The sequence below is a fragment of the Heterocephalus glaber genome, unplaced genomic scaffold (genome assembly GCF_053883595.1).
Source record: "Heterocephalus glaber isolate CG9 unplaced genomic scaffold, H.glaber_assembly_v1.0 deba00001579, whole genome shotgun sequence".
Classification (NCBI taxonomy): Eukaryota; Metazoa; Chordata; class Mammalia; order Rodentia; family Bathyergidae; genus Heterocephalus; species Heterocephalus glaber.
The window spans coordinates 1162811-1185587 of NW_028258360.1; the positions used below are offsets into that span (position 1 = coordinate 1162811).

A 22777-nucleotide genomic window follows, 5' to 3' on the forward strand; every position below is an offset into this window, starting at 1 on the left:
TTCAGTGCCTAAAAATAAACTTTAATTTTAATCCTAATAACTGAGTATTAATGCCTTTTTGGGGGAGGTGCTAGAGATTGAACCCAGGTCCTTCACACAGGCTAAGCACTCAGTCAACCACTGAGCTACCCCTAGCCCTTACAGTTAATATTTTATTTTATTATTATTATTTTACAGTTAATATTCTAATTAGAAATTTAAATGAAGCTTGCATTTTCACTTCTTGCCAGTACATTCACACACATGGTCATCATACACACACACACACACACACACTCACACACACACGCACACACACAGACACTGGATTTGGAGATAGTCGGTGTATGTTTTTAGTCCTAAAATCAATGTTCTCTATGTTTTTAAGGTGGTTCCCCGCCTTTTAGAAATAATTAGTTATTATTTTGTGCTATATGTGTGTGATTTCTCTAGAATCATCGAATGTAATATGAAACCATCTATTTAGGTTGTGTAGGATATATAAATATATAACTTAGAATAAGTAGAGGTTAGTATTTTTTTCTAAAGAAGTAGGAATGAAAGTAATTATTAACCATCTCCTTTTCACTTTCCTGAAAATATCAATTACGGTTATACATCTTAGAAACAAGCTGACTAGTAGGACAGAAATAACTCCTTTCACTATACTTCAAAAAATTTAATCACAATTTAACAGTTGGGATGTATTTATAACTGTAATTTAAAATATTAATTTTGATGCAAGTCTACTTGCTTTTGGACTGTATCCTGGGAGCTTTGCTGTTGTCTCGACCTCCAGCAGCATGTTTTATGATTTGGAGTGCTGGTAAAATTTAACATAATGGGAAGCATCTTTTTCAATTTTAGTTTCTCCTCCTCCACACATACACACTTTTTTCTCCTCCACTATCTGTTAACTAGAAAATTATGTTTTAGTGACTGCTAGAGGAAGAGAATTTTGAATGGTATAAATACTGATTGTTGTAAATGTGGAAAATAATACTAGCAGCTGCACTGGAGACCAATAAGACAAATCCCATAGTAATGGCCTTTAAAGAATATTATCAAGTTGGAAATCAGAGAGGGAAAAAAGAAAATGACCACTATTTCTTCCTTTTAATGTTTCTTGACATTACTTTTAAAGGGGAAACTCTGATTTTATTATCTTAGATATTTTTGGAACATTTGATTTATTGTTTTGTGAATGTTTTTTGTTTTTTCAAGTGAGTACCCTTTTAATTTCATATGAATTTTTTTTTTTTGGGTACCGGGGATCGAACTCGGGTTCTTAGCTTGCGAGGCAGGTGGTGGAACCACTGAGCTAAATCCCCGGCCCTAATTTTGTTTTTAATGTGAAAAATGTAAGGTTTTAAAACTATTTCCATTCTACATATTACAAACTTATTTTCAGTGCCTGGGAAGAGTCTATTACAGATAGACAGAGAAGGAAACTTGAGGATAGTGAGTTTAGCACTTTTTGTGGATGCAAGCACCTGCTGTGGCCTAGCAAGTGCTTGAGATGCTGCAGATAGAGCAGAAAACAAGACTGAGACACGAAACATACAAGTACATATATGATTTTAATACTAAGAAGCCAAATGAAGACTGTAAGATAGGATAATTGGTAGAAAATGGCTCATATTTTAGATGGAGCAGAAAAATGGCAGATGTAGTAGATACTGGATGTGAAGGAAGTTCACTAGGGTGAGAAATCAAATGAATGATGGTTGTATTTACTTTACACATGGAAGCCTAGAAGAGAGCAGGTTTGGGAAGGCAAATTAAGGATTTTGTTTGGGGGCTGGGGATTTAGCTCAGTGGTTTTGCTGCCTGCTGCGCAAGCACAAGGACCTGGGTTCGATCCCCGGTACCAAAAAAAAAAGACAAGTGCCCAAACTGCAACCCAAAATCTACTTATGTATTTATCACAGAGTGCCAAAACTGTAATTAAACCTGAATATTGAGATTTTAGTTTAGAAAAAAAGGACTCATACATTAACACCTTTCGTCTTAAAAGAGAAACAAAATGACATATGTGCTGTAGGTTCGCCATCACTGATCTAGTCTGTCTGTTGCCCCTGACTTTTTCAATTTGGGTTCCCTTACCAATGCTTTTGAAGTTTCCACTGTGGGACTCTGGCATTTGGAAGGGAATTTTGGTGAGTTGCTGAGAGCCCAGAGGGCTCAGTCTGCTCCTACACTGCTCCTAGGACCTTACTACAAACCCATGTGTCCCTCTGAGACTGGATTTATCAGACCTTACCTAGTTTCAGTTACTATCCTGAGATGGGCCCTCACTCAAATCCAGTGTGCATCTATCTCATTGGCTATTTGAGATTCGCAGCCCCACTCAGTGCCCTGGTGCACTCACATGCTTTCTCCTGCATAGGCCTTGTAGTCATTGTAGAGTTGTTCCCATGCGTTTATGTTTTGGACTTCATTAGAGTAGCTGCCACAGTCTAGATAGCATCTGTGGGTTTTTGTTTTTGTTCTTCTAGTTCTTTCTTTTTATTCGAGGCTCACCATGGATTTGGAAACTGTGCCACCACTGCCACTTCCCAGAACCTGGGAACCCCACTTTTAAAGCATAGGTTTTATCATTATGATCAATAGCTAAGATTGCATGTGTTGCTGTATTACAGAGTTAATTCCCTGAGCTATATTAGTAAATATGGCTGTGCCCTGTGGCTCTTCTTTCTGACACAGGGTAGTAAAGAAGGCAAATTTGACTACTTCTGTGAAAAGTTCTTTTCTGGTAGTCATAGGGATTCTTTAGGCTTTTCCTCACTACTCTTAAAATTCAGCAGTATAGATATTAGCATGTTTATGAATCACCTATCTACAGTCTAAATTGTTTTGTACCACTCCTTTCCCTAATTTGAAAGGTATGCCTGCACCTCTTATTTGCCCCAGCCAAAATGTCTACTGTTAGAGAATCGATGCGTGAGAGATATGTAGCTTACTCTTAACTTTCGTAGTATAGAAAAATGAAAGAATTCTTGGTGAAGATTGACTTTATGTTCCCATTCCTGCAGCACTGACTTGTATGTTATTGGCACTAAGGAGAAAGTACAAGAAATGCTTCTTAAAGAATTCGCCATCTAATTGGTGACTGTAAGGTATAGAGATGTCACATCCTGCAGTTAGGACACTGGAGTTGTGCTTCTTGCTTTCCATCTACAGTGTGGGCAAGTTATTTTTTATATTCCTGGGCTTTCATTCCCTAATCTGTGAAACCAAATTAATGCCATTTTCAGGTTTATGTGTTTTTCAAATTCTAAATAAAACATAGTTTTGCTGTGGTGTCTGCTTACCTGTCAGGTCTTTTACCTGAATGCTGTGGTGACATTTTACTTGGTCTCCTACCCTGGTCATTCTCTATTCCTATAGTATTTTCAACCTTACCACAGACAATAAATCTTTCTAAAACATAGAGCTGTCATATTCCAGTTCTTAAGTAGAAGAACTATGTGAAGTACCAACCCTCCTGTACAGGACCTCACCTGGCCTGTAAGTCCTTCCCAGTTTCTTCCTTGCCATTTTCATCCTTCATCCCACTCGGTCTTTGGCTACACTGAACTGCACACCTTTCCTTAAACTCACTGTGTTTACTCTTAATGTGAAGTTTGCATAAAGTGTCCCAGAGTTTCGCATTTACACAATTCCTGATAGTTTAGTTATTTTTTTGTCTTTTTTGGCTTATTTTTGCTATATAGTCCAGGCTGACCTTGAATTTGCCTTTCTTGTGCCTTGGCCTCTAAGGTGCTGGAGTTATAGATGTGCCACTGTGCCCCACCTTCATTTATTTTTTTAATTGATGAAAATTCTATATTTTTAGCAGTTATAAAATATTGTTTTCAAATACATACATTATGGAATGGCTAAATCAAGCTAATTAAGACAAGTGTTACTTCACATACTTTGTATGCATGAATGTTTGTGGTAAAAGCACTTAAAGTCTACTCTCTTAGCAATACTCAATAATATCATTAACTGTAGTCACCATATTATAAAATGGGTGCTTGACCTCACTCTAACTGAAATTTTGTACCCTTTGCCCAGTAACTCTCACCATCACCCCTACCACCACAACCTCCCGGAAGCCCCTACTAACTTTCTACTATTCTACTCACTTGCTTCTTTGAGTTTCTACATGTGAGTGAGATCATGAAGTATTTGTCTTTCTGCTCCTCAGTCATTTAACATGCTATCCTCCAAGTTTGTCTATATTGTTACAGATGACAGGATTTCCTTCTTTTTTAAAGCTGGATAGTACTATGTTGAGTGTATAATGATTTTCTTTATTCATCCATTGATGAATACTTAGATCAGTTCTGTGTCCTAGTTGTCATGAATAGTGCTTCAGTGAACATGGGGTGTACAGATATCTCTTCAACACACCAATTTCATTTTTTTTGGGTTAATACCCAGTAGCAGGATTACTGGCTCGTATGGAAGTTCTGTTTTTAATTGTTTGAGAATCCTCTATAATGTGTTCCTTAATGGCTGTATCCTGTTCTTTTTTTTTTGAGTCCAGGTATCGTACTCAGGACCTTGCACTTGCGAGGCAGGCAGCAGCACCGCTGAGCTAAATCCCCGACCCTCCCGTTCATTTTTAATGCCTAATTTTTATGTTTATTCATAAGTCCTCTTTAACCTTTCCTGGCATTAGTTGGTTTTTCCTCTTATCCCATGATACATTGTACATTTTTTTCCCCAGAGCTTTCACATGGGGCTACATACAAGCTCTTATTTTTTCAGACAGTGTCCTACGAAGTTGCCCATGCTGGCCTACTCCTGCCCCAGACTCCAGAGTAGCTGGATTACAGGCATGTGCCACCAAGCCCACCTGGCACTTTGTACATTTTATAGTATGGATTTATCATATTGAATTATAGTTATATATTTTATAATTCTGCTTTCTGTTAGTCTCCTGGAAGGTGGTTCTTAGTGTAGTTAGCAATGTTCAATATAGTAGTCCATAGGTGGGTAAATGGTTGGCTGCAGTGGCAGACGCCGGACTGAACACTCAATTCTTTTCTTTCTGTGATGCTGGGCCCCATGCATGCTAGGCAAGCACGCTCCCTCCTGAGCTACACCCCAGCTCCCTCAAAGTTCAATTCATCATTGAACCTCCCTTAGCATAGTAAAGAAAAGAATCTTATTTTATTCCAGTCTGTATTGTTTCTCTCTTCTCGCCTTTACTAAGTTATACATGTACATATTAAAGAATAGGAAAAACAGATATGCATAAAAAAAAAGGCCAACTAATATTTCTCACTCAGGGCCAGGGATTTAGTTCAGTGGTTCCGCCACCTGCCTTGCAAGCACAAGGTCCCGAGTTCGATCCCCAGTACAAAAAAAAAAAAAAAAAATATATATATATATTTAGAGCTTTTCTGTAACATACAGAATGTCTTTACAAAACATTTTGAACATACTGTTTTCTTTCTTTTTGTACTTAGAAATGTACTACAGGTTTGGGAGGGGATCAGAAGGGGAAGTAAAAAGAATTAAGTATATTATGTACCTGTACTGACTATACATAATGTACTCATGATGTACTAATAAAAATAAAATACTTAAAAGAAACATATTACAGGTTGAGCATCCCTATTCCAAAAATCTGAAATTCAAACTAATCCTAAATTTTTGGGGGGGAGGTGTCTTGGATTTTCACATTGGCCATGCTCAAACAGCATAATCCATGACAATACTCTAAAATATAAAAAAGACCTCTGAAATCTGAAATACTTCTGGTGCCAAGGATTTTATATAAGGGATACTCAATCTGTATGAACATTGTTTGTGTCTAAAATGTTTAAAAAGCACCCTAGATATACCATAATTTAGGTGAACAACTACTTTCGATTGTTTTTTGGATTGCTTAGCATTTTTCAGTTCTTTTAATGACACTGTGGTGACATTTTTATAGCTCCGTTTTTCTGCCTACCCATAATATTTTTAGTATAAATTCTTACAAGTGAAATTAATGGGCCAAAATGATGATGTACAGATTTCGAATTTTCTATTCTACACCACACTGCCTTGTGCAGTTAGATCACCCTTGTGTCAAGTCACTTTGAAATATTTACAGATAGCAGGACCGTTTTGCATTAAACCACTTTTTTCATTACTGCTCTAACCTCCCTCAGTCAAGGGACCAAGGGCTCAGCTTGAACTATAGAGTCCCTCTGGCTTCCATTGCTGAGGGATCTTGGAGACTGAAATTGGTTGGTAAACCTCTACTAATGGAAAGGAATACAGTTAGGAAACATTTGTAATCGTTGATGGGATGCAATTGAGTGAAAGCCAATGTTCTCCTTCCAGGACTGCAGCTGGGAATGTAAAAAACTAAGTTACTTAGTGAGAGCTGCTCCATTTATGTGTATTGTCTTTTGAGCCACTGGGCTTCTCTGATTAGCACGGAAAAGGAAGATTTTTGAGGAACAGGTTAAGATTAAATAGAGCAGTTTTACAGGTGAGAATGCCCTGAAAAAAATATAATTTACTTCCAGTGTACTATTTAGTCCTCCATTTTTTAGCAGCATTATTGACTTTTACCTAAAGTTCAAACAAGTAAGATGTGCATAAGTAGTACTGTTGCATTTGTTTTGAACATACTTGATTTATAGATAAATACATGACATAGAAGCAAATTCTTTTTTTCCACTATTCTCTGGACACAAAAGAATTGAGGTGTTTCTCATTGCTATTTTAAACAAATGCTGATATCTTTTAAAATAAGTTCTAATTCATATATCACATTATTCACGTATTTAAAGTTACAATTCAGTGGTTTGTTTTTGGGGGTTTTTTTGGTACTGGGGCTCAAACTCGGGACCTTGCAAACACTTGCAAGGCAGGTGGCGGAACCACTGAGCTAAATCTCAAGCCCTCAGTGGTTTTTATTCTGTTCACAGAGTAGACAATAATCAGCAATCATGTCAATTTTATAACATTTTCACACACCCTAAAATAAACTGCACCCCAGTTAGCAGTTATTCCTCATTTCCTCCCAGCACTCCTCCCTGAGGGCACAGTTTACTTTGTCTCTGTGGAATGACTTGTTCCAGATGGTCCTTATAAATGGAACCATGCAATACACATTGCTCTGGGACTGACTCTATTGTAAAGTATTGGTACTTCATTCCTTTTTGTGGCCAGATATGTATTTTATCATTCATCAGTTGATGTCCTTTTGGAGTTTTGGCTGCAAGGCCCAGGTTTTGTGTGGACACATACTCATTTTATACTTTTTTTTTTTTTAGTGTCTTTCTCGAGAAGCAGGTGGAAATATGAGCATTCAGTTTCTTGGTACAGTGGTAAGTACAAAGAATAATTTGTATATCCTCTTAATTGGCAGAGAAAAGAAATGTTTAGCTAGTAAAAACCCATGTGTTCCATATTGTATAAAGATGCATTTGAAAACACTGAGCTTAATTTTTTTGTATTTTCTTTCTAGCTTTCTGTGTTAGGTCTAATGAAATTGAATCATCATTTTGTATCTTAATTTTTTCACCTAAATCCTATTAATTATTTTATATATTGCTATAAAATATTTATAAATATAATATTAATGGAGCTATAGTTAAATTCTAATAGGTAGATATGACATTTTATTTATCCTTGATTTCTGACTGTTAAGTATTTAAGTTACTTCTACTTTTTTGCCATTACTAGTGATATTCCAGTGAACAATTACACGTGTTTTATTTTTTTGACATTTTGAATTATTTTCAATATGTGTAAGATGTTTTAAATGCACAAAATATATTTCCTTCTAAATAGACTCAAAGCTATGAATAATTTTATGGCTTATTACATATGTTGCCAGTTATTTCATATCTTTTTAGAACACTACACATCTTATATTAGGATCCTTTATATTCTCACTAGTATTAGTTATGATTTTCTAAATTATTAACTGTTGAAAAGACGTTTATGTGACTAGCTATTGCTATGAAGTTAGTTTTCAAAATAATTTATGTAAAAGGCACATTTTAGTTTTAATTTTTGTCTGTTGCTGTTGTCTTGAATATTTCTCCATGTATTCATTTACTAAGTATTATTTATAATATGTGAGATGTCTCTTTGTGTGGGATACATTGTTCAAAATGGATTCATTTTGGGTGTTTCTGATGGTTTATTGAGACTATCAGAGGCCTGTGGCTTGGATAAAAATATAACAATTTTATAGCCATTGAAGTAAGAAGGATATTAATGAAAAATGTTTGCTCAGTGTTTTATCACATATATTTATAGAGACATATGTATGGCTTATGTATATAAGCTATATGTATAGTAGTGTATGTATAGTCACTTGACCATTGTAACCTAAAGTTTAGATATCAAGCTTAAGGCTATGGTTATTCTTGTTTTTCTGATTAATAAAGTAATACATGCTCATTGTAAACAGAAGTTTTAGATATTGTTGAAATTCATGTCATAGGAAGTTGTATTAGAGTTTTCCAGAGGACGTAGACCCAATAGAGTATGCATGTGTACAAATCAATGTACTGTAAATGTGGATTAATTTTGAGGAATTGGCTCATGCAGTTATGGAGGATTGACAAATCTCAGATCTTCAAGGTAGGCCAGTAGGCTAGAGACTTGAAAAGTTTCAGTTCAAGTTCGGAGGCAGTCTTCTGACTGAATTCTTCCTTGTTCTCCTCACTGGTCAACTTGTTTTCCATTAAGGCCTTAGCTGATTGGATAAGGCCTACCTACGTTGTGGAATATGATCTGCCTCACTCACAGTCCATTTATTTAAATGTAAGATCCTGTCTCAAACAAAAAGACACCTGAAAAAAATGGAAAAGAATTCCATGTATCTGCCATTACCCTCTGGTCCTGCTAAAAGACAGATTGTTTGCTAATGATGCCTAAAAAGAGAATGAATGCCAATTTCTAGCACAATTTCCAGATTAATTTCTAATTACCCTAAAATTCCACAACACAGGGTTTTGGGTGGCCCATTTGTTACATTTGATTTTTCTGTGTGTATTATTAGCAATAATGGATCGTTGTAGAAGAGGGAAAGTGGTTGGAAGATAGTTGGACTGTTACAGTGATACAGATTAATATCTAGCTTGCCTGTGCCACTTCAGTGGAAGAATCTAAAGCAGACATACTCTCCAGGACACAGGCCAGGGACAGCAGCAGCGTGTCACATGTAAAGATGGTGCCTACAAACTATGCATTTGTCTTTGTGAGAATTCTTATAGAATTGTCTGATCAAGACGGGGTTCTTCTGAATATTGTTAAACTTAACCTTCAGTGTTCAAAGAAGAGTTTAATTTTAAACTAAGAGAAATACTTTTTTATCATCAAGTTTCAAAAATAATGTTAGTATTTCAACTTAGAGAACGTACAGATTTAAAAATAATTTAGTTCGCTGGACATGGTAGTACGCACTTGTGATTCCAGCTATGTAGGAGGCTGAGGCAGAAGAAACTCAACTTCTAGCCCACAGTAGTGAGACCCTGTCTTGAAATAAAATAATAAAAAAGACTGGGCTGAAGATGTAGCACAGTGATCCCTGAGTTCAATCCCCAGCAAACAGACACACAACACACACACACACACACACACACACACACACATCTCACTCATTATTTAATCACTCTGAACTTTAAAAAGTACCAGTTTAGGGTTTTTAAAAAGTAGTTTTTATTTTAAAAATTTATTTAAGTACACAATTGCAGTATATAGTGATTATAATTATCGTGGGGAGTTGGTACATGTACATAATACATCTTAATTCTTTTTTTGTTTTTCATCCTCTATCTTTCCTTCCCTCCCCCTTCATCTCTTGTTCCCCAGTTCATTTGAAAAAGATCTCCCTACTTCCTCTTTATCTTCTAAATTTTACTCTTTATTTCCAGTAAATCTTATTGCTTTTTTTTTTTTTTTTTTTGGTACCGGGGATTGAACTCGGGTCCTTGTGCCTTCAAGGCAGGTGGCGGAACCACTGAGCTAAATCCCCATCTCATTGCTTTTTGAAAACTAGATTATAGTATATATAATATAAATATTACACAAAGTATTATAAATATACCTTATATAATTGCGCAGGTACATTTAAAAGGTCATTTATAAGTTTTAAAGAATAATAATAAACAAATACCTGTATATTTATTATAGAGTTTTGCTGTGTGCTTCTTCCAAATCCTGTCACCTTTTCTCCTCCCCCCCATGTCCCATGGAAAACTTCTTCCTAGTTTTTTTTTTTTTTTTTTTTTTTTGGTACCAGGGATCAAACTCGGGACCTTGCACTTGCGAGGCAGGTAGCAGAACCACTGAGCTAAATCCCCGGCTCCTTCCTAGTTTTGTATTTATCATGTCTTCCTTTCTCTTTATATTTTTCCACATATTTGCATCCCTAAATAATACATGGTTTAGTTTTGCTTGCTTTTAAATTTGATATATATAGAATTATGTTCTATAATCATCTATGACTTATTTCGTCCTGCACTGTTTGTAAGACTCCCTGCATTGCATGTAGCTATAATTTGTTTATGCTTGCAGCTACATAGCATGTTGTTGTGTTGATAAACTGGTCTGCTATTGGTGAGTGATTGGGCAGTTTCTGGATTTTTTTTGTTGTGATTTTGTTTTTGTTTTTATTTTGTTGTTGTTGTTGTTTTGCTATCACTTATAGTATTACTGTGTTTCTGTACATGGGTACATGTGTCCTGATACCACCCATGGGTGAAGGCTGCATAACTATATGAATTTAGTCCATTTAGATGGTACTTGGACTTTTGCTAACAAGGCAGGAAGAGTGAGGGTGGGACCATATGACTAGTTCTGACTCTGAGCTCCAGTTCACAGCGATTCTCAAGAACTACAAAATGTCTGAGACTTACTCTTCTTGCAAGATGACAAATCAGACTGCTACAGTTTTGTGGCTACTGCTGGAAGACATGAGACTCCAGGGTCAGAGGCATCGTGCAGTTGGTTACATTGAGCATCGTTTTTGTACCATTTCCCTATAGTTTCCCCCAGAGTGCTTCAGAGAGGGGAAAATGAGGGCAGCGCCTACCATGGTTATAACAGAGCAACTTTGAGCGTGGGGACCCAGAGTCTTTATCACAGGCAGTCATTGTGCCTGCCCTTTGTCCCAGTGTGCAGATGTCCTCCAGAGGGAAGGATACTCAGTCTCTCACTCACAAGAAGTGAGATGGGGAAGAGCCAGAGGTGAGCTCTCTAGATCCCTTTGTGTCCCCCTTAGGAGCTGGGCATCACATGATGAGCCTCTGTTGTCACTTGTCCCTGGGTGAAGAGTGGTACTGAGCGCTGCCAACCTGACCCTCCAATGGACTGAGTTTTGGAGCTTACCTAAATATACAACCTCCGAACACAAAGACCATTGTCTGTTTCTTGAGCCTCATACCCCTTATGTAGATTTCAGATTCATATAAAAGGTATAGATATGAGATTCAGAAGATCTGTTCTAAAGCCTAAAGCCTTTGGCTCATGACTTTCAAGTCTACATACAAGATCTCCTTTCTGTTACACTGCTTGAACTGTACTTAAAAATTGTTAGGTCATGTTTTTTGTATAATGAAGGCAGGATCTTCCAAATTAATGGGATGGGGCATTCAGATATCAAATTTGTGCCAAATTTGACCCAAACAGGAATATATTTGAGATTTGTGTGTGTGTGTTATGTGTGTGTATGTGTGTGTGTTCAGAGGATCCACCACATTTTAACCCTTAGTGTCTATCAATTTCTTTACTCTCCCACTCCCAAAGTGTAGGTAATGGGACTCTGTATTAGTTTCCTGGGGTTGTTGCATCAAATTACCACACAGTAGGTAGATTAAAACAGCAGAAACAGGGAGCCGGGGATTTAGCTCAGTGGTGCCGCCACCTGCCTCACAACTGCAAGGACCTGAGTTTGATCCTTGGTAGCCCCCCCCCCCCAAAAGCAGAAATTTATTCTCTCACGGTTCTAGGGGACAGAAGTCTAAAATCAAAGTGTAGGTGAGCTGGTTTTGTTGAGAGGCTCTCGGGGAGGATCAGTCTATGCCTGTCTCTGGCTTCTCTGGTAGTTGCCGGCGGTCCCTGGTGTTCCTTGGCTTGTAGCCATGTCATTCCAATTTCCTTTTCTCTCAGTGTCTGTGCATTCATTCGTGTGAATTGAAAGACTTATCACATTTAGGGCTCACCCTCATCCAATAAAACCTCATCCTACTTACAGCCTCAAAGTCCCTATTTCCAAATAAGGTCACATTTACGAAGTTCTGGTGGACATGATTTCTTAGATGATTCTCCTGCCCAGTGCATACTTCACATAGACATGAAAGTGTGTTTGATATATATATGAAAAGTTAAGAAATGACTCAGCAATTTACCTAAAAATATATTTTAGCAACAGACCATTACCTTTTAGGTCTGTATTTTGCTCATACCTCCTTTGAGCACTGACCTTTATTCTCCACAGTATTTCCTTGCCTGTTAACATCACCCAGATAACTAGAGTTGCCTTCTCATTCTCAGATGAGCTGAAATACTGGTGATGAGTGTGCCTGATTTCCAGTGAGTGTGATCCCCAACACTGTGTACCAAAAGAACTATTCTGTGCTGGTTACTGGTAGGACCTTGGGTGTTTTGTTTCGTTTTGTTTAAAGTTAAGTTGTCAACCATCAGACTGCCTTAAAAACATATTGCTTGACTAAATAATCCACAGAGACATTTGTAGTAACTGCTAAGTGCACCTGTGTAAGTCAGTTTGGGCTGCCATAATCAAGTACCATGGACTAGGAGGCTTAAACAACATGGTTCTGGAAGCTGAAGTCCAAGAGCAAGGAGCCAGCAGATTCATTTCCTGGTGAGGGCTCTCCTACTGGCTTGTGGATGACCATCTTCTTGCTATGTCTTCACATGGGATGGGAGTTGGACACTTACTCTGGTCTCTCTTCCTCATCCTCCTTTAGTGTGTGTGTGGAGTGGGGTGGGGGTAGTACTGGGGATTGAACCCAGGGCTTTTGTTCTGAGCTATATCCCCAGACCTTCTTATATTTTATTTTGAGACAGGCTCTTTCTAAATCACTGAGTTACCCAGGCTGGGCTTGACCTTGCCATCCTCCTGCCTCAGTCTTCCAGAATGCTGGGATACAGGTGTGCCACATCCAGCTTCTCTTTCTCTTCTGCTGAAGGCATGAATCCCATATGGGGTACCACACTTGTGACATCATTTAAGCCCATCACTTCCTAAAGGCTCCATCTCCAAATATTGGGGATCAGTGTTGAAATTTAGGGAGCAGGGTTTCACATACAATCTATAACATGCACTTTGTTGCTAAGCTATGTGTTCTAGTGTTTTAGGATATTTGTATCTATTCACATATTGAGTTTTTATGTTGTTTGTGTTTCTGGTTAACTGTGAGACAGTGTACATCAGATGGTTATAAGCTCACAAAGGAATGAAAGAGGTAATGTTTTATTGAACCACAATTTCTGCTTGAACTATACTGAACATTAAGGATGAATATTTTTTATTACCTTAAGAATGTAGAAGTTATCATTTTTTCAAAACTTTTATATCATAATCATTGTTTATATTTAATTTTTAAAGCACAGTAACAGAGCAAACATATCTCAGTGATATGTCCCCCCTGGAAAAAATATTTCAAATTGTCTGAAAGGGAAAAGAAGCTTAGATTCTCTTGAATGTCTTCTCTATGGCTGTGGCATTGGCATTCAACCAAAGACTCTTGAGTAACTATCAAATTCTGTGTCTTTGAAGCTTAGCCAGAGATCTTAATGAAACCAAATGATGCTAAAGTTCTTAAAGCTAATTTAAATCTCAAATTGTACATTTTAAATTGTTTTTATTAATAATAAATATACTTTATTTCTTATTAGCTTTGAAAGCTTAAGTGATGAGTAGAATAAACATGTTTTACAAAGATTTACCATTAAGAATGCTATTAATATGACCCTTGATACACCAGCACAATTAGATTGCAAAGTAAGCATTTACGAAGTAACAGCGATTAATGACAACCATCGAAAACAATTTTGAACTCCATCAGTTTAACTCAGGAGGGTAAACTTAATATGATAATCCATCTCATTGAGTTGTATCAGCTTAGCAGGAAAGTATGTAAATACGCGACCCTTACCTGGCTTCTAAATGGGTGCTGTGCTGATAGATTTATCAGTTCCATTAAAGGACTTTGGGGAACTTCGGAATTTCAGATTGTTCCCTTGGAGGCTGAAAACCCAACCTGATCTCATACTGGGACCATTCTGGTCTGCATATTTTCATAATTTGCCTTTGCAACTAATATGACAGCAAGACACAAATAACTGTTTCTAATAATATCAGATGGAGTTGTGGAGGACAGCATTTTAATGTAGTGAAAGACCTCCCCGTGGGGTTGTTATTGCTACCGTAGAACAGCAGCTACACAGTTGCCACTGCAGTCTCTTAATTGATTTGTTTAATTAGCAAGAGCTGAAGCTTGGGCTGTATCTTGTCATCTGATATCTCAGGGCCTAAAATTTGCATCATTCATATTTATAGATATAGAAATATCATCAGAAAGTTCTACTTCTTCTGAAAATTCACTTATGGACATTGAATTTTAATAGAGCAAACTGCCATTTGTTTGAAATCCATATAATTGGAAAATAAAAGAACTAGATTAGTTACCATCATTTTTCTTTATAGTGACCCTTTAGAGTAGTAAATGATGTCTTGCATTTTTGGTTATGTATCATCTTCCAAAAATAAACTTCAAAAGTGAGGCATGGTGGTGCACACCTATAATCTCAGCAGTCAGGAGGCTGAGGGAAGAGGATTGCTGCAAGTTCAAGGCCAGCCTGAACCACATATCGAGTGAGACCCTATTGCAAAAAACAGAAACCTCAAGAAAATTTTGTCAGTGTTCTATGCCTTACAAATGATAAGGAGTCTCTCAACATATGTGACTACCTTAGGTCAGTCTCTCACTATCCCCTTTTCTCTGTATCAGTGGCATTTCTGGAGTGACGAGTTTGGATTTATGTTTGGGATTTCCTCCGCATTGGGCCCTGACTGTCCAGCTGTCCCCAACTGCCTTCTTCACAGCCATTTCACAGCCCTCGGTCCTGCCAAGGGCTTTCTACTTCTGCTCCCTCTCTGGTAGGATCTCTGACCCAATTGCTGCATAGGACTCGCCCACCTCTCCCAGGCTAACCTGGACCCCACTTTCCTTGGATGGAAAGAGGGGGATGGGAAGCATGTGCCACAGAAACCAGAGCCTTCCTCAGGCACAGAGCCTCATCATCCACACTGGGCCAAGCTTCTCCTCCTGACCCTTGCCAATCAGCAGCAGGAAGCAGGCAGTGGGCACGAACTGGCATTTTGTTGAAGGGTTGATGACACTTTCAGACATTTAGATGCATTTTATAATGCTCAGAGAAGGGTAAATCTGTAGCATCCCATACTGCATTTTCCCTTTTATGTGGAAAATTTCAGTCAAAATATGGGTAGAGTAAGATTTTATGAAATTGGCTATAAATGCAGTCTTACCCTTTTTTTCCCTCAAGAGTTTAGATTTAATGAAATTAATAGCTCTTGCTGCTTTACCAAGGACATTTAAAAAAAATTTTATTTTATTGGTACACTTTAGGTATACAATATAATGACATTCATCATTGGAAATTTGTACCTTTACATAGTCTCTCTTGGTTCTTATTTTTTCCCCTTTCCCCTGCCCTCCTTTCAACCCCCTCCATTCCTCCCTATTTACAAAGACTTTGTTTCCATTTTTTCATTTTCTCATATTAATTCCATTCCCTTCTTTCCTTTCTCCTACCCCTCCCACTTCCCCTTCCCCTTTGCCCCTTTTCTTCCTATTTCACACATGTGTAAATACCGAATAGTTTCTCTAGTGTGAGAAACTGAAAGTATAAATAAGGACTAAAAGGTATAATGATAATGCAGTCTTACTCTTGAACATTGTTTTTGTGGTAATGTGCATTCCATTCTCACAGGGAACTCAGAAAGTGCTGAATGGGTTGTGTGTACAGCGATGTGACAGCAGAGAGAATTGTAGACCAGTTTACTTTAAAAACAAAATAAAAAAAACAAGATAAAAATTGATGCAAACCCTAATACAAAAGTCCAGGCTGTAGAGCAGAGCTCCCTGATTAAGAGTCTACATTTCATTTGTCAACTATTATGTCAATAAAACTGGGAAGAAAAGAATCTACATTTTATATCTTACAAAGACATCATTTTGATAATAAGCATAAAACCCAGGATTTAATGCTATGATAATAGAATTAGTGATTATCTTATATTGACTGATCATCGATTATGTGACAGACATTGATTTTGGCAAATCAAAAGTAAAAGATATACCTGACATAAATGAGCCCACTGTCCCCTAAAGATTCAGAAATGGAAACAGCTGGTTACAGTCTAATGCGATAGGAATGGTAACACAAGTATGTGTGAAGTAGAGGTGCCTTACTTAGAACTTGGATAAAGGAAGAGGAGGAATCACAACCAGCTCCCCAGTTAGAGATCTCTAGCTCAGGCTGCAGTTTTAAGGATGAATCAAGTTTGCAAGAGGGGAAAACATTTCAGAGAGAAGGGATCCACACCTGCAAATGGTGGAAATACTGTAGGATCAAAAGCTGATGGGAGAGGAGGAGAAGGAATAAAATAAACAAAGGCACAAAGGCCTAAGGCTGGCCTGAGTGTTTAAGGAAGAGTGGGCTTGGCTAGTGAGGTTGCAGGTAGGGGACAAAAGTCTGTTTGGGGGTGAAACTAGACCAGCAGGGGTTAGAAGATGCAGGACCATGCCACGCAGATTGGGCTGTCTCCTCTAAGTTTTGAGAGTCATTGGAGGATTGGAAAGAAGAGGGTCACAGTGTCACCAGAGACTCTGAATATCTTCTTCCTGTTGGTTCATAAACAGAAGAGAAGGGTTACACCAGAAAACAGAATAGCTGATGAGTTAGATTTTGACCGGTTTTAGTTTGAAAGGACAGAGAGACACTCATGATGTGAGGAATATTTCCAATGTGGAGATCAGGAGAGTATTAGGGAAGAGCATCAAAGTTGGTGCTTTGTCAGCAGGAGAGGTGAGATGGAGCAGAAACCATGCTGGAAATGAGGTTGCCCAAGAAGACAGGAGGAAGCAGAGGACAGGCTCAGAATGGGACTCTGCAAAATGCCCACCTTTTGTAGGGGGAGGTGTCCTGTATTCTCCAATAGAGTCACTTGCAGAGATACGACATCACCCAGTGTCTGAATCATTTACATTACATGTGGCTACCCATGATCTGCAGTGTATCAATCCTAGGCTGTCACTGATGATTGCCGAGTATCTCAATATTCTTCTGACATCTGTCAGAGCCTCAACATTGATTTTAGTAAATAATCCCTTACATTTGTATGATGGTTTAGGATTTTAGAATACTTCTCTTTGTATTTGCTCACTTAGTTCCATTCCATTTCTATGATCAGTAAGCCATAGAGCACCTGAGAGTTATGGTAAAAATCAGACATGTAGTGCTCTTTGGAATGTTTTCAATTTGAAATCTGTGGGATTACTGAGTTATGTGCTCATGAGAAACTCCCATGAACCACTATCACGGTGTTAGTGAGTACTGAGTTTGTCAGGAGTTGGGGGAGGAATAATAGATGGAGCTTGATGCCCTGTATTTGAATCTAACATCTCCCATCTACTAGCTCTGTGAACTTGAACAAGTTACTTAACCTCTCTGGTCCTCAATGTTCTCGTCAGCAAGATAGACATTATGTACTTTAATGGAAGGGGCAAGGGTTGAACAAGAAAATGTTTGTAAAATACATGAAAATAATAGGCACTTGACATATAATGGTTCTGTTTTTGTGGTAGCCTTCTGGTCTCCCCTTGCTTCACTGGACTCAAATCTTTTTCCTTCTTTTCCTTGCTTGCTTGAAGACATATTATCTGAAATTGTTATCTCAATTAAGTTCACAATTGGGTGCTTAGTCTGTTGATAAATGTAGAAGGAAAAAAAAAACCTGTATTTTTTTGAAAAGCCAACTTTTTATTCATCCTGTGGCTATGCCCTCTTAACTCAGTGAACCTTTTATTTGTCATGGAATGCTAAGTATAAATGGAATGTACTTCATGTCTGCAGGATGCTTATGAACATCTGTTTATATTAGAATGTAAGAAAATCTTAGCTAGGTGTTTCAGATGATTATGGTGTGTCATACCTGTTTAAATGTATTATGAGAAATTAATTGTTCTTATTTAAGTCTTTAGCCCATTTCCCTGTTCTCTCCTACTTTACTTAACCAAATGTTGAACTTTCTTAAAGCATTTTAGGAATAACAGGGTGTTTTTGATGTGTAAGTGTCTGGCAGTATACTTCAGTATTACAAGTCTGAACCTATGACTCTCAATCAGGAGTGATTCTCCCTTCAGGGACATCCGGTAACGTCTGGAGACATCTGGACTGTTACCAGTGGTGGGCTACTACCAGAATCTAGTGGGGACTGCTCACCACTGTGTAATGCAGGGACAACCCTACACTGAAAGACTTGGTCAACCTAAAATATCAGTCATGCCAAAGTGGAGAGTCCCTGGTCTAGACAGTAATTGTACAGGGGCACATGCAGATTATTTATGACAGGCTTATGTTCCAATAAAACCATCATAAATTGAAAATATTGTAAGCCAAAAATGCATTTAATACATCACACTTCTGGCATCAGATCTTAGCAATGCCACACACTGTAAGGGTATCAGTCATTTCCCCTGGTGATTGTGTGGTTGACTGGGAGCTGCCCTCAAAGCTACTGCCCAGCATCAAAAGAAATGATCATGGGCCAGGGATTTAGCTCAGTGGCTTCGCCACCTGCTGTGCAAGCGCAAGGACCTGAGTTTGATCCCCGGTACCAAACAAAAAGAAATGATCATACTGCATATCTCTAGCTGGGGAGAAGATCCAAATGGAAAATTTGAAGTCCTTTTTCTACTGGATGTGTATTGCTTTCACACCGTCATAGAGTTAAAAAAATTGTAGGTCAAACCACCAAAGTCATGTACATGGAAATATCTGTGAGTATATCCCCAACCCTTCGTGAAGCTAAGAGTCTGAAAACTTACTCTTAATTGGCCCCTGGATAATAGTTCACAGCTATTCTTCCCACATTGTCTCTAGATTATCTCACTCTGGCTTTAATTCATGAACTGAAAGAACTTCCAACACCTTGATCAGATGGGAAAAAGAACTGGGCCCCACAAATAGATGTCACATGTATTGTTTCACTGTTTTGTCCTAATGTTTATTATTGGCTGTCTATGTGTACCCTTACATCTGCACAGAATTATGACAAATATCTTTCTGTACATGAGGTTTGTCTCTATTATTGTCTGAAGTTAGGATTCAAAGGTCGTCATTTTTTCTTGATTGTATCTAGGTTACATTTCGCAAAGACACTTTTTATAGTTCAAGCTTGCTCATCTGTAGACTTTTCTTATTGGGTCATTTCTGTTAATACCCGTTACTGAGAGTAAAAGATCAGTTTAATACAGTTGTATCAGTTTACTGATTTGTTGAAGATAAGCCTGCATGAACATGATCATGTGCTGAGTGCTCTGTGGGTGCTCAGCGTGGAGAGCTTTCCCTGAATCCTGGCTTTGCCAAGTAGCCGCTCTTGCAGTGTACAGGCAGCTTGTGAGGCGGCAAGAGAGGTGCCAGGCAGGAGCGTGTGGCCCTTGTCATGCCGCAATTCCGGACTGTCTAGTCTGCAGTCTTGTGTCAACTTTGCAGGATATCGGGAAGTGTACCTGTGGATTTGGATTTATGAAGGTGACTGAGGCCAATATAGAGATGAATCCCCTTAAAGAAATTGTTCCTTACCTTTTCTGAGAGAAGGGGGCCTGCCATGACATGCAGGCCCATGGGGTGGGGGGAGACAGTCTCTCTCTGGATCTGTGAGTCCCCCAAAAATGTTAAACTGAAAGATACATAGGTGTGGTATTATAATTCTATATTCCCAGCACTCAGGGAGGCTGAGGCAAAAAGAGTACAAATCTGAGCCCAGCCTGTGACATAGTGACATAGCAAGACCCTTTTACAAAATACAAAAAGGCATGGGAATGTAGCTGAGTGCAAAAGCCCTGGGTTCAATCCCCAGTACCAGGGGGAAAAAAGGCACAGAAAATTAAAACAACATAAATTATACACAGGGAACCCAGAAGTAATCAGATCTAAGGAAATGACCTATGGTAACTAATCTCACACAGACTGGTGCCTAAACCAGAATGTGCAATTATTAATTTGTGCCTAAATCTTTAAGTCTGCTTATCAGAATAATGAGGAAGCTCATTAGCAGAATTTCAGAACTGCTTTATGTGGTACTTAAAGTCTGCTTTATGTGGTGCTTGGAACAAAGGTTGACGCAGTGTACCTGTGCCATGCAGGAAGCTGATAAATCCCTTCTGACCCTCCCATGTCTACTCTGTGCCTTTGCATTGCTTTTCATCTTCTTCTCACAAAGGACTCTTGCAGTTGATGAGACTTCAGCAACCTAACCCGAAGCTGCAGACCCAAATGGTACATAGCTTTGTTCTGCCCTCTCTAGGCTGATGCTCAGGTCACTGCAGCTGGGATTCTGAATGTTCCCCAGCCCCGTGGCCCTGCACCTTCACAGACGACTTACACAGCTTGTGTATGCAGAGTGTTGCCAGCTTAGTTCCCATGAGCTCCTCATTTCCCATTTCCAGGTAGACCCTCGAGGTGCCTGGACTCAGAGCAAGGAAAGTCTCATGAAGGGCCCCTGAAGAGCTCATTTCAAGTCCTGTAATGCCTTAAACTGGTTGTGTGACCTTCCTGAACCTCAGTGTTCTTTGTTGTAAAATGAAAGGTTGAGGTTAGTGACCTCTGAGGTCCCCCCAGCACCATCCTGCCTGAGAGAGACTGCATTCCACACAATCTGTGGTTTGCTTGTGACAATAGCGAACATCACACGTGCAACTTATTATCATCGTCTCTTTTGATATTCTTGAGCTTTTCCATCTCATTAGGGGAGACAGCACTGACTTATTGCACAGTGACATCATGTCCTGTAACTTAATTTCTGAAGACAACACATTGTGCTGCTACAGGCTCAGTGCTGATAATCAAGACTATATGTTCTGCTTACTGTGACTTTTTTGTGGTTTCTGGGGGAAAAATGCAGATGCTTTTCAATTATTCTAAGGGAATTTTGATTAACCCCCTGGGTAGAGTTCTCTGTACCACCTGCCATGGAGATGCTAGTTTTATTGAACAGAAGGTATAGAATTGAATTGCTCTTATTTGTTTTCTTCCTAGTGCCTATAGTATTATTTCAAGTTTAAGCATTTTAATAAATATTTAATAAATATTTGTCAAGAGCAGGTCAAAACTATTATAAATTAAGCCTCTTTTCTTCATTTTCAAATGCAGATAAGTTAATTTGACTTTTAAGTGAAATTCCAAGTTAAAGGCTTATGTTTTTCCTTTATGAGTGTAAAATAATGGGTTTTTTGTTATTTGTTTGTGGCACTGGGGATGGAAGCCAGGGCCTTGCGTATGCTAATCATGTTCCCTGCCACTGAGCTACATCTCCAACCCCAGTAGTTACTTTTGCCTTACATCCTGCTTTAAGTATGTATTCTAAGTATTAGCCCTCAGAAGCAATTTTCTTAAATTTATTGTAGCCCTGTTTTGTTGCCATTCTTGCAGGTATTTTGCATGTTTACTATTTTTTTCTCTTGTGTGACCACTTTTACCTTTTACCTATGTGCCTGACCTGTAGAGAAGTTTCAAGTAGCTGTTTCATGGACTTTTTAAAAACAGTTTTATTGAGAAGTGTGCAAATCAGTAGTTTTTAGTCTATTCCCAGAGCTGTGAAACCACCACCATAGTCAATTTTAGAGCATTTTTATCATTTCAAAAAATTCCATACCCCATACCAGTCACACCCCATTTTCTGTGTCTGGAAGCCACTATTTTTTTTTGGTATGTGTATCTGCTCATTCTATACATTTCAGAGACCTGGAATCCTACAATATCTGTTTTGAGTGACTTTTACTTAGAATACCATTTTCTTTTTCTTTTTCTTTTTTTTGGTACTGGGGATCGAACTTGGGTCCTTGTGCTTGCGCAGCAGGCGATGAAACCACTGAGCTAAATCCCCGGCCCTAGAATACCATTTTCAAAGGTTTGTCCGTGTTGTAACACATGTCAGTCCTTCATACTCTTTTATAGGTGAATACCATAAAAACATGAATGTGAATAGTATCATTGTATGGATGTGCCACATTTTGTATATTTATTCTTAAATTGATGGCCATTTGGGTTGTTTTCATCCTTTTTTTGTCTGATTTGAATAATACTGCTGTGAATCAATACAAGTTTTGTGTGGACACATGTTTTCATTCTTCCTGGGTGATACCTAGGAATGGGATTCTGGGATCACTGTTATCTCTATCCATAACTTTTTAAGGAATGCCAGACTGTTTTCCAAAGCAGCTGTTCCATTTTCCATCCTCACCCAACAATGTATGAGTGACTCTTCCTCCACATCCTCACCAGCACTTGTTATTGTCTGTCTCTTTTATGATAACATCTTAGTGGATGTGAAGACAGAACTTGCTTCTAAATAGTCTCTGTAGGCTTCTTCCTTGTTCCCTGGAAGTCATAATTAATGCAGAAGTAGCCCAAACTGTATATTAATTATTTTGTTTTTTAAACCAAACCTAATTCTCACAGAACAACAAAGAACATACATTTTTATTTGTTTGTTTTTTTGGTACCAGGGATC

General features: G+C 38.3%; 1 protein-coding gene across 18 annotated transcripts in view; it reads left to right on the plus strand.

The window, feature by feature from the left end:
* Positions 1–22777, plus strand: part of Pcca (propionyl-CoA carboxylase subunit alpha) — a 399147-nt gene that overhangs the window by 325319 nt on the left and 51051 nt on the right. For all 18 annotated transcript variants that reach the window (XR_015443859.1, XR_002387412.2, XM_087193202.1 and 15 more), the window contains one exon: positions 7251–7304. Coding sequence is in view for 16 of the 18 variants with exons in the window: in XM_087193202.1 (XP_087049328.1) it covers positions 7251–7304 (54 nt within the window). In the remaining 2 variants the exon portion in view is untranslated. The remainder of the gene's footprint in view (positions 1–7250; positions 7305–22777) is intronic.